Genomic DNA, 12447 nt, shown 5'->3' on the forward strand with positions numbered 1-12447 from the left:
GGACCCTGGGGCGGTGGGGACGTCCCCACCCACCTGCAGAGAGGAAACACGGAGGTGACAGCACCGCCGGGCTGGTCAGTGAAAAGGCGCCAGTGTCAGGGCTGGGGACAGGGAGGAACACGAGAGGCACTGGCCAGAAATGACAGACATTCATTTGCGGCTCATTAAAACAGCTGCAGACTTTGAAAGGTGCTGGTTGAAGTCAAAGCAAAGCCAGCCGGCGGTGAGCGCTGTGCTGCTATAAATCAGGTCACAAGCAGGTTAAATTCAATCGAGTAGTTTAATAATTCTTCAGGTCAAAGGTCTTATCTTACCAGGTAACAATTTACAGGACACCTAGTTAAGAGCGAAGAGTGGCTGGCTTGGTAAAAGGAGAAAGAATACATTATGTCCCATCTCTGAATAGTTTAATGTTAGCCTCTTTCAACACAACATATTTTTGGTAAAGACATACTCACTATATTTAACATGATCTCTCTTTAACAGAAGTTCAGCTGAGCACACTGTCCCCAGGAAGTACACTGCGACTGTAAAGCAACAGGATTTCATAGCAGTATATCTATTGCACTTTGTGAAGAATAAAATTCTCCTTTGCCTTTCTGGTTCCAGAAGGCAAAGCATCTCGTTGGTTAAGCAAGTTCTTCTCCCTCCAGGCAAAGTCTCTTAATGTTCAGACAGACAACGCCTACATTTTGTTTGTTTGCTTTTTATTATTACTTGAAACAACAATTGGAAGAGTTTGAGAGAAAATTCTTTCCAGTAGCTGCTGAGAAGTCTCCAAGTTTCGAGTCTAGAAATGAATTTTAGGTGCTATCCAATCACAGTCAACAAATAAATGTACTTATTTCCACATTTCATGAATATGTCCACAAAAGAGCAAGATGAGGTCTCTCTTTGACCAACACTAACACTGTGTGATCAGGTATTACAGGGATGCACTTTATATGTGACAACAGTATACAGACAGGATGGAAATAACACCAATATTATTGCACATGGTGTCTGGGCGAGCATTAAAAACACTGCAATATGTGATGAAAATTCTTTACAGCTTGTTTTCTCTCAGCCCTTTTTCTAGAGTTTGATGTAGCAGCAATATCAATCGACGTACATTGGAGAGCTGGGAGTTGCTGGCATTTGATCCAGGATTTTACAAACATAGCATGCAACATCCACTGTGCGTTCCTCATACATCAGGATGAAGGGATGTTTCTGGAATCAGATAAAGAGACAACAAGGTTACGGTCACCCTTCCAACATGCTGGCTACCCCAGATAAAACCATACGGATTTTCCTGATTCAAGAACCCAGGGCGGTGTGGTGGTTGTGGGACAGCAGGACATCACCGGGTCCATGGCTCTGACATACGGTGAATGCATGAGGTGTAGTGCAGAGGTGGGGAGGGACTCTGGGTGTCAGGAACTGCTGGGCAGGTGGCAGCGAGGGCGCAGCACCAGCAGCACCTGGCTCCCTCGCAGCCTGGACATGCGCTGAAATACTTTCAAGAGAAGTTTCATCGTCAGTGTTGTAAGCAACAGGGAGGCAGGAGTGACAGGAGACACGGCGTGCAGACGTCAAACAGATGAGGATGCAAGCCCAGTTCTGAACTCAGACCCTCTGCTCTACCCAGGAGGCCACACACAGAATGACAGAACAGTTTGGGTTGAAGGACCTTCCCAGCTCCCCAGTGCCCCCCTGCCATGAGCAGGGACATCTTCACCAGCTCAGGGTGCTCAGAGCCCCGTCCAGCCTGGCCTGGGATGTCTCCAGGGATGGTTCAGCCACCACCTCTCTGGCCAACCTGGGCCAGGCTCTCACCACCCTCAGGGCAACAATTTCTTCCTCATGTCCAGCCTGAATCTCCCTCCTTTAGTTTAAAACCATCACCCCTTGTTCTATCGCCGCAGGCCCTGCTACTGGTGGGACCCAACTCACACGGTGACTCTCTCGGTTGGGACTCCAGGCAAACTCCCTTTGTATCCCACCACCACCATCAGGGACCAGGGCACAGCTTCACACAGGGCTCCTTGAAGGGGCATGGTTGTCAAGTGTGACTTATCCAACTGAAACCCCCACAGTGTTCCCTGCTTTAGGACCCCCCATCAGACAGGCTCTGCTGCTGTCTCACTCCAGAGCCGTGCCCTTGCAGGTCTCACTTTTTTCTGAGCGCTCTCAACCTGGCCGTGCGGCCGGTGCGCTGGAGGCACTGGCAGGTGACGGTGTCGGTGAGCTGTTCACCAGGCCCCAAGCACCTTTGCAGCAGGGCACTGCACCCCACGCTGATGTCCTGTATTTATGTACAGGCACTAATGATCTCGGCCATCGCCATGACCACAGGCCAGAGACAGTGACAGGGTGGTGGTGACCTTCTGCAGGCCATGGAGCTGGACGCCCTGCCTTGGATGGCCCGAGAAGACAAGGAGTGAGACCTTGGACGTGTGACCCAGCTCCGCTGTGTGACCGGCACAGGCAGCCCCGCTTCACACTCACCAGAAGCTCTTTATACTTTGGCCTTTTGGACTCGTCCTTTGTAAGGCTAGAGAAAAGCAGAAAGATAATTAGGAGAAGGTAGGATTGGGGAAATTGTTACAGACATCAAACACACATTTTACAGAACACACCGTTGCATTCACTGCCCCCGCTGCCAGCCAAGCCCAGGAATTTGTTTTCTGACCACAGGGACTCCCTCCGTCCCCACATGGGTGAGCAGCAAGAGCGGCAACCAACAAATGCCGCTGTGGCAGAGCCCAAGGGAGCCGCGATGGGAACGTCATGCTGACCGCCGCTGCTTCCACATGGAGACGGGTTTGGCTGCAGCACAACCACAAGTTTTGGGAGCAGCAACCAGCCTGTCCTGCAACCAGGAGGGCAGTGGGGAGCCAGCGCTGCCGCCAGGGCGCAGGCAGGGGACACAGGCACCACGCCACCATCTCTGCAGGCCCGGGCTGCAGCAGACGGCCAAACTGCTCTGCAGGGCCCGCTCAGGGCTCCTCAGCCCTCCCGGCTCATCGCCGGCACTGGTGGCACACGCAGTGCTGAGCGGGCCACCGCCACCGCAAAGGGACAGGGGAGGTGACAGGGCTGCCCACAGGCCAGGGGGGCACGGCTGGAAAGCGTCCCCTCCCGTGGGGCTCCTCAGCACCCCAGCCACCCGCCAGCCACCCGGCCCCAGTGCAGAGGGACGGCACGTGACAGCAAAGGCCACCAAAGCCCCTGTGGCAGGGGTCATGGCAGAGGACAGGAGAAGCGATGGGGATGGGAGGCAGAGGGGCAGCAGGACAGGGTTTGGAGATGTCCTGAGAGCCAGAGCTGCACCGCTGGGAAGGGAAGTGGGAGATGCAGCATCTTGTCCAAATGAGTGAGCTCACTCCAGTTGCCAACAGCTGCATCTCCATCCCTGTGGGCTCTGGCTGGACCTTTCTCAAGGTCCAGCACCACTACTGTGTGGCCCCAAATTATCCGGAGAAGCAGAAGGTAATTAATGCTGCTCTTTTGTGCCCCTGCCTGCGGAGCTGCAGGGGCAGAGAGGGCAGGAAATCCCACAGTCGCTGTGCAAACATGCTCGCTTCAGGCTTTTGCTACCCAACAGCAATTTGTTTTCTAACCTCAGCAAGTCTTGGGGTTCACATATGCTCTCTGCAACTCCTTTAAGGCAACTAGTCAGACCGACTTTTGCTCTGAAATTTCCATGCAGGCTTTCATACAGCAGCCCTAGAAATCTTCCACTTCTTTTCCAGCTCCACGTGGCGCTGCAGGTCAGGACAGGCCGGCTGCAGCGCCAGGTGCCTCAGGGCTCGGTCGCAGAACAGCCCGTCGCGGGCAGCCCGGAGCGCGCGGCGCTGCCTGGGGCACCCGCAGCTCCCAGCGCGGGCTCCGGAACCAGACTGGGCGCTGGAGCAGAAACCGGAACCGCTGCGAGCACTGCGGCTGGCGTGCGACTGCAGACAGGGACCGACACAGCGGCTGGAGGGGGAAATGTTCCACCCGGGCAGCCGCAGTGCCCTTGGGATCCAAAGCAAATTGCAAAACAGAACAAAAAACCCAACCCAACCCAAAACAAACCAAAACAAATCCCAGAAACTTTAACATTATTGAAAGTATAATTTCCTCACTGGTTCAGCACAGCCAGCAGGCAGCGACACTGCAGGACTCTCCCAAAGGCACAAACCCAGAGGATTATTAGACTCATGTTTGTAGGATAACACCCAGGACATTTACGCCACCACCTAAAATCACAGCGTTTTGGAAACTCGCCTGCCTGCTTAACAGCACAAAGATTACTGTTTGCACTTAACTAACAGTTATTCAGAAAAATATTTATTGCAGTGTTGCTATGAAGACATCATAAATATTCCAGGCAGAATTGAGGTTATTTACAAAGCTAGATTAAACAAAAAACGGGATTAGACTGAAAAGAGCCCCGTGCTCTCTGCATGGTGGCAGCAGGCCCTGGAAGGCATAAATGGGCTGGAAATGTGAATCGACCCAATCAGACCCACAGACGCCCCATGGGCTCTGCTGGGTGATCTGGGGCCCAACTCACCAGTGCACACAGAGCAAGCTCTGGTTTTGAAAACTCTGCGATGACGAGATGGATAACTATGTGGGAAACAAACTACTGCCTGTACTGTACATCAGGAAAGCAACTCCGACTTTCAAACAAACTACCACACCATTTTTGACTGAAAAATGGCAACTCCTTTTGAGCAGCAAACCATTTGGCTGCTCTGTTTTCTGCAGCCCAAAGGATGCCCAAGACAACCAGGCCTTCCCTACAGCCAGCTGGAAAGCAGGACCTGTGCTCCACAGAAATTCATAATTCTGAAAGGGAGTAAAATCCAAACCCAAAAAACATCTCCAGCAGATGGAAACCCTGAAAGAAAACCTCTTGAAAGACTGTCTACAGCTGGGTCTTCCCGTGTCACAGGGCTCTGAGATGGACACCCCTGTGCTGGGGATGTCCAGCACCAGGGTCTGCCCAGGGCAGGAGGTCCCAGAAGAGAAACACAGGTCATGCTGATGGATCTCTTGTGGCTTGGCACTAGGTTAATGACGTTATGTTGATCGCCTTTCACATTTTGATAGAAAAATACTTCACAATCAGCCCTTAACCTGAGCAGACCCACGCCGATGTGGCAGACGGCCCCTCCATGCCAGGTGACTGCTGCAGAGGCCCTGCCCTACACAAAACCATCTCTAGTCTTCATCCTGACATACGAGCAACCAAGCCAGCAACCCGCTCCAGGCCCTGGCAGTCCCTGTGCTGAGCAGAGCCGGGTGGGACGGCTCCGGGTCTTGCCAGGCAGGAGCAGTGCAGACCCTCTGCCCAGCCACGAGTCCACACTGCCCGTGTCCCAGGCTTCTGCCTGCAGGACAAGGGACAAACAGCAAGTCTGTCACAGCTGTGTCATACCAAGGAATGGGATGCGCAGGCCAGGCCCTTCCCTGGTCACACAAACCTCCTGCCATGGGGCTCATCACATCTCTCCCAAGCACAGACTCTCAGAGGTTTTCTCCTCATCCCCTCCCTGAAGGGCAGTTTCCAAATGTCTGCTCCTTAGCCCCCACCCAGCCAAGTGTCCCATCACCTCCTAAAGAGTGAAATGCGAAAGGTCCTCACCGTCACATTAGCACAGGAGTGAGAAACCGAGGAAGCGCTTGGTGTGCGATCCCTGACAAATATCGAGCAACAACAAAACAAGACAACCCAAAATGCTTTCAGTAGGAAACACTTACCACAAGTTGACGAAGTTGATGAAGCTCGGGGAGAACTCCCTTTCCTCTGAGTTGCTCAGCTGTGGTGGGTCTCCTTTTACTACTTGTGTCAACTGGTCAAACACGCTGTTCCACTTGGGGTAGGGGAATCGCCCCGTGGCCAGCTCATACTGCAGAGAGACAGTTCAATCAGGGCAAGGAAATGTCTGCAGGGTCCCTGAACCTCCCAAAAGGAAGACTAAGACAAAATTCTTCATCCCATTCCCCATGCAGAGCTCAGCTGAGAGAAGCGGAGGGGAAGTTGCCCCCGTCAGCAAGTTCTACTGCCTGCGTTAGTGCCCCCAGGTCTCACCTGGCTGCGCCACTTTCACACTGACAACATGTTCTCCCCCACTGACTGTAAAATGAACCAATGCTCTTACTAAGCTGTTCAAAAGCAGGAGAGTAAACTCCTCCAGTCCCTTCCCAAGCATCCTAACAACCACTAGAGAGAATGCATAATGAGAATCACACAACTGTAGAATGTCTCAAGATCCTCCTGTAAGGATCAACTCCTTTCAGCTCCTCGCAGGACAATGAAAATGAGCATTTTAAAACAGCCGTGGGGAAGACAGAAGCTACTGGTTCACACTTATTGCTTCTGCTTCCTCTTCTACTTGACTGCCTTGAAGGGAAGACATTTCTCCATTTATCAGTGTGTGCACCCAGCAGTGCTGTGGTTAAGCTGGGGAGGAATCAGCAACCAGGACTGAGGATTAACTGAAGTCTTCTGCACAAAGCACACCAGGTGCCAGGGCTGCGAGAGGCTGACTGACACAGGCTGGATGCTCTGTTCTGCACCACCACGCTCACCATCCCTTCTCGTTTGAGATTTTGAAGACAAAATTCATGTATGATCCAACATCTCTTCCTGTTCACATCTCTTTCTCTGTAAAACATCGCTCCAGCTCAATGTATCCTCAGGGGTTCAGGAGAGCCATCTGCCCTGAAGGGAGTTATACAGTTTCTGAGCAAGGAGGTGCCCTCTTCCATCACAACACGCAAATGCTTCCCAGCAGAGGAGCTGGGCTTTGCTCCAAGCATGTTTGACACCAACCAACTCCACCATGCTGCAAAGCCAAGGCCACCCGCTGGGAAGGTCCCGTGCAGCGATGGCTGAACCCACGCACTTACCAATGTAATCCCCAAGCTCCAGACATCTGAGCGGACATCGTAGCCTTGCCTGGACGCGCTCGGATCTATCCTTTCAGGCTGAAATGGGAGGAAGGACCAGTCAAACTCTGTGCCATGCAGGAAGGAATGAGAGGCATCTACCAACTTAGACAAAGCTCTTAAGTTTGTCCCACTGGGCAGAGCCTGGCACAGCTCTGCTTGTGCCCGACACGCTGCTCGGGCAGACGCACCAGCCCAACAGAGAAACATCTGAAGGAACCAAACAGTGATTTTATGGATGTACAGTGCACAAGGTGATCTGAAACAGCAGTTCAGCACAGTCCAATCCTCTTCTGTTTTGTTTTGCTTAGTTTTGCTTTGCTTTCCTTTTGTACAAGGAGTTAGAATCATTTTTACTATTTACTTAGTTTGGTTTAACTTTGAGATCTCTTAATACAAAGTCTTGCTTTCTCTGTTTTTACAGCAAAGTTGTCCCTAGGGATCATAAGAACTGGAATAAACACCATCTCACCCACCAGCCCAGGGAACTGAGGTTTAGCAGCATCCATCAGAACTCTTCTTCCCAACTGTCTGCTGGTTGCTAAACCTCAGGAAGTATTAAAAACAATGGATTTTAAGAACAGCTCTTCTTTACAAGGTTTAGGCAACTATGTTGTTACAAGGTCTTCAGCATCCAAAAAGTTTTCCACAGAAAACAGTATCAAGACACACGTGTGATGTGCACCTAAGAGCGAGTTATCCAGAAGGTGAACAAGCATAAAACAACTTTATACTTTGCATGTCATCTTTATGAGAAACATCAATTCTGTCTTCTTTGGTTAAAAGTGTAATTAATAAAATGTCAAAAGAAAGAGGGTCTCCTTCAGTTTTGACTACAACAATAACAGAGACCTGAATTGGCAATAAAACACTAAATTACCAAGAACAGGAAATACTATGACAGCCTTGGTTGCTTTGTAAACTACATTTTAATACCATTTCACATCAGATGCCAGCTGAAGACTGCCACACAATTAATGGAGTCCTGCCCGGCCACCACCCATGCGTGCCCACATACAGAACAGAGAAGTTTCTTCCACCAAGTTTTAGTGGTCCTTCACGTGGCTTCTCCTACAACGTTCTTGTCTCCACCAGTCCTCAGCAGAGGGTTTATTGCCCTCCCAGTGCCACTGATGTTCCATCATCCTCACTTCCAGTGACGGCATCTGCCTTCAAACAGGCCGGCTTCAAAGGCCACGTCCCAAACACGCTGCCTTCCCACGCTCCCGGGGCTGCCCTTTGCTTGGCTTTCTTATCCCCTGTTCGTCATGTGGTTCGCTCATGTATTAATCACTCTTCTCATGACTTGGATGGACTTTTCAACGATTCTGGCGGGAGGGCACGCAAACTAATAAAGTTATCGAAATTAAACTGAAACCTGCCATCAGCCCTTCACATGCTCATCTTGTAGCTCAGTCAAAACCAACCACACACTGCAGGTAAACCCGCGTTTCCAACTGCTCTCAACCAGCATCCTCTTTGCTGGAGGAGTTCAGTCTTTCCAGATTGGGTACACCGTATCAACAGATATCAAATCACAGTATGTTTGGGATGGGAAGGGACCTCAAAAGATCATCCAGTCCAATCCCCCTGCTGGAGCAGGAACGCCCAGGTGAGGTCGCACAGGAACATGTCCAGGCGGGTTGGAATGTCTCCAGAGAAGGAGACTCCACAACCTCCCTGGGCAGCCTGTTCCAGTGCTCTGTCACCCTTACTGAGAAGAAGTTTCTTCTCAAATTTAAGTAGAACCTCCTGTGTTCCAGCTTGATCCCATTAACCCTTGTCCTATCATTGTTTAACACCGAGAAGAGCCTGGCTCCATCCTCATGGCACTCACCCTTTATATATTTATAAACATTAATGAGGTCCCCCCTTAGTCTCCTCTTCTCCAGACTAAAGAGCCCCAGCTCCCTCAGCCTTTCTTCATAAGGGAGGTGCTCCACTCCCTTAATCATCTTGGTTGCCCTACGCTGGACCCTCTCCAGCAGTTCCCTGTCCTTCTGGAACTGAGGGGCCACAACTGGACACAATATTCCAGATGTGGTCTCACCAGGGCGGAGTAGAGGGGAAGGAGGACCTCTCTCGATCTACTAACCACCCCCCTTCTAATACACCCCAGGATGCCATTGGCCTTCCTGGCCACAAGGGCACAGTGCTGGCTCATGGTCATCCTGCTGTCCACCAGGACCCCCAGGTCCCTTTCCCCTACACTGCTCTCTAATATGTAATTTCCCAACCTATACTGGAACCTGGGGTTGTTCCTGCCCAGATGCAGGACTCTACACTTGCCCTTGTTAAATTTCATTAGGTTATTCCCCACCCAACTCTCCAGCCTGTCCAGGTCTCTGGATGGCAGCACAGCCTTCTGGCGTGTCAGCCACTCCTCCCAGCTTAGTGTCATCAGCAGACTTGCTGATAGTACACTCTATTCCCTCGTCTAAATCGTTAATGAATATATTGAATAATATTGGCCCCAGCACTGACCCCTGAGGCACTGCACTAGATACTGGCCTCCAACTAGACTCCGCACCATTGACTACCACTCTCTGCCTTCTCTCCTTAAGCCAGTTTGCAACCCACCTCACTACTCTATTGTCTAGACCACACCTCCTCAACTTAGCTGTGAGGATGCTGTGGGAGACTGTGTCAAAGGCTTTACTGAAGTCAAGGTAGACCACATCCACCGCTCTGCCATCATCCATCCACCTTGTTACATTCTCATAAAAGGCTATGAGGTTGGTCAAGCATGACTTACCCTTGGTAAAGCCATGCTGACTGCCCCTAATAACCCTCTTATCCTTGGTATGCCTTGAGATGGCACCAAGGAGAAGCTGTTCCATTACTTTCCCAGGGACAGAGGTGAGGCTGACCGGTCTGTAATTACCCGGGTCCTCCTTCTTGCCCTTTTTGAAGACTGGAGTGACATTTGCTTTCCTCCAATCCTCGGGCACCTCCCCCATTTCCCAAGACTTGGCAAAGATGATGGAGAGCGGCCCAGCAATGACTTCAGCCAGCTCCCTCAGCACCCGCGGATGCATCCCATCTGGACCCATGGATTTATGGATGTCCAGACTATTTAATTGCTCCCTAACCCAGTCCTCACCGACTAAAGCAAACTCCTCCATTGACCTGGCTTCATCCGGGGTCTCAGGGGTACAGGGCTCCCCAGGACAGCTTCCGGCAGAGTAGGCAGAGACAAAGAACGCATTCAGTAATTCTGCCTTCTCTGTATCTTCTGCCACCAGGGCACCCACCCCGTTCATCAGTGGGCCTACACTGCCTCTGGTGTTAGTTTTATATGCTGTGTATTTGAAAAAGCTCTTTTTCCTGTCCTTGACCCCTCTCGCCAGCTGTAATTCTAAGGAGGCCTTGGCTATCCTAGCTGCCTTCCTACATCCTCTAACAGCAGCCTTATATTCTTCCCAAGTGGCCAGCCCCTGCTTCCATGACCTGTAAACTCTCCTCTTCTGTTGAGCATACCCAACAGATCCCTATTCAACCACACAGGCCTCCTGGCTCCCTTCCTTGACTCCCTTCGTGTGGGGATGCTCTGATCCTGAGCGTGGAAGAAGCAATCCCTGAATGCAATCCAGCTATCTTGGGCCCCTTTTCCTTCAAGCAGTCTTGCCCATGGGATTTCCCCCAGCAATTGCTTGAAAAGGCCAAAGTTAGCCCTGCTAAAGTCCAGAGTTGCAATTCTACTTATTGCCCTGGTCCTGCCACACAAGATGCTGAACTCCACCATCTCGTGGTCACTGCAGCCCAGGCAGCCCTCAACCTTTACTGCTTCGACCAGACCCTCCTTGTTGGTGAGGACGAGATCCAGCAGTGCACCTCTCCTAGTCGGCTCCTCCACCATCTGCATGGGGCAGTTCTCACCAATGCACTGGAGGAACCTCCTGGCCTGTGGCTGGCTGGCTGAATGGTCCTTCCAGCAAACATCAGGGAAGTTAAAATCCCCCACAACAACCAGGGCCTGTGCTAACAGCTAACACCAAATTAATTGCTAATATAACCATACATTTTTTTTAAATGCAGGGAAAAGAAATACAATGACAATTTCTGCACAATTTTATAGCTGACATTGGGCAATGTATGTGAAAACAACAAGAGAGGTGAGGATCTGAATGGAAAACGTCTATTCCCAGTCCCTGCTACTTGCTTATTTGAGGGGAGGAAGGACTGATAAGCAGCAAACATGCAGGATCTAGATGCTCTGGAATGTTTCAGGAGGTTACTGGACATTTCAGTAAGAAGCAAAACATCTCAAGGAGGATCCTGTGGATGAGCATTGGCTCACACTTGAGCTCAGGAAGGACAACAGGAGCTCAGACTTCTAAATCAAAGCTGTTCTCAGCTTGGAAGTAAGACATGGAATAACATCACCCAATGGGTACAAGAAGACCTCTGAATGCTCTCAGTGATGTATTTCTGTGAACAAAATATGCATGAGAAAGCAAACACAAAATGCCAGCAGTAGGAAGGCGGGTGGAAGAACACGGTGTCAACAACAGATCATCATTAGAGGTGGCCCTGTAGGCACCTCCTCTGTCCCCTTGTCCAGAAGGTTATGGACTGAAAAGGAGTTCCCAGGGACTCTCACCAGTCACGCTCAGGAGTGATGCTGTGTCTATCCTGCCCTCTCCCAATGACACCGGCAGCACGAAGGACGTGTCCCTCCCGAACGGCTGCGTTTGCCTACGGCCCCCACGCAGTGCCCCCAGTACAGCCGGACTCCAGCACCAGCAGCGCCCAGTCCCGCGCTGTGGCTGCGGCACCAGCCCGTCCTGCCGTCCCTCCGCGCAGAGCTCCCCTGGTGTCCTCCTGCCGCTAAATGCTCCTGCCGGGCACTGGCGCCTCCTCCCACCTCCTCGGTTCCCAGCAGCAAGAGTGGATGTGAAGCAGACCAAGACCTTCCCCGTCCCCCAGACACAACAGCATGGTGGCCAGCAGGATGAGGGAGGTGATATCACCTCTGCTCCACTTTTGTGAGATCCCTCCTGGAGCACTGCGTCCAGCACTGGGGTCCCTAGCACAAGGAAGACATGGAGCTGGTAGAGCAGGTTCAGAGGAGCCCCAGAAATGACCCGAGGCTGGAACAGCGAACAGCTCTGCTGGAGGACAGGCTGAGAGAGCTGGGGGGTTCAGCTGGAGAAGAGAAGCTCCAGGGAGACCTCAGTGCAGCGTTTCTGGACTTAAAAGGGACCTGTAAGAAAGACTTTTTACCAGGGCTTGTAGTGACAGGACAAAGGACAATTGCTTTAAACTGTAAAAGGACAAGTTTAGTCTGGATATAAGGAAGAAATATTTACAGCAGGATAGTGAGACACTGGAACAGGTTGCCCAGAGAAGCTGTGGATGCCCCAACATCAGAAGTGATCAAGGTCAGACTGGACAAGACTTGGAGCAACCTGACCTAGCGAACAGAATGGGTTTTGGATTGCATGATCTTTGAAGGTCCCTTGCAAGCAAAACCATCCTGAGATGTGATGACTGTATCAACGCCACCTGTGCTGCAGG

At 51.3% G+C, this 12447-nt stretch overlaps 1 protein-coding gene across 7 annotated transcripts in view; it reads right to left on the reverse strand.

Annotated features, from left to right (window-relative positions):
• Positions 1–261: 261 nt before the first annotated feature.
• Positions 262–12447, reverse strand: part of MAP2K4 (mitogen-activated protein kinase kinase 4) — a 94805-nt gene continuing 82619 nt past the window's right edge. For 6 of the 7 annotated variants that reach the window (XM_021283194.2, XM_065034341.1, XM_065034339.1 and 3 more), the window contains 4 exons: positions 6889–6966; positions 5737–5885; positions 2491–2536; positions 262–1212 (listed from right to left, as the gene is read on the reverse strand). In XM_021283194.2, coding sequence (XP_021138869.2) covers positions 1099–1212; positions 2491–2536; positions 5737–5885; positions 6889–6966 — 387 coding nt within the window. In that variant the 3' untranslated portion in view covers positions 262–1098. The other variant, XM_065034336.1, reaches the window with a different exon arrangement.

This window comes from Columba livia, chromosome 18 (genome assembly GCF_036013475.1).
Source record: "Columba livia isolate bColLiv1 breed racing homer chromosome 18, bColLiv1.pat.W.v2, whole genome shotgun sequence".
In the NCBI taxonomy this organism is placed as follows: domain Eukaryota; kingdom Metazoa; phylum Chordata; class Aves; order Columbiformes; family Columbidae; genus Columba; species Columba livia.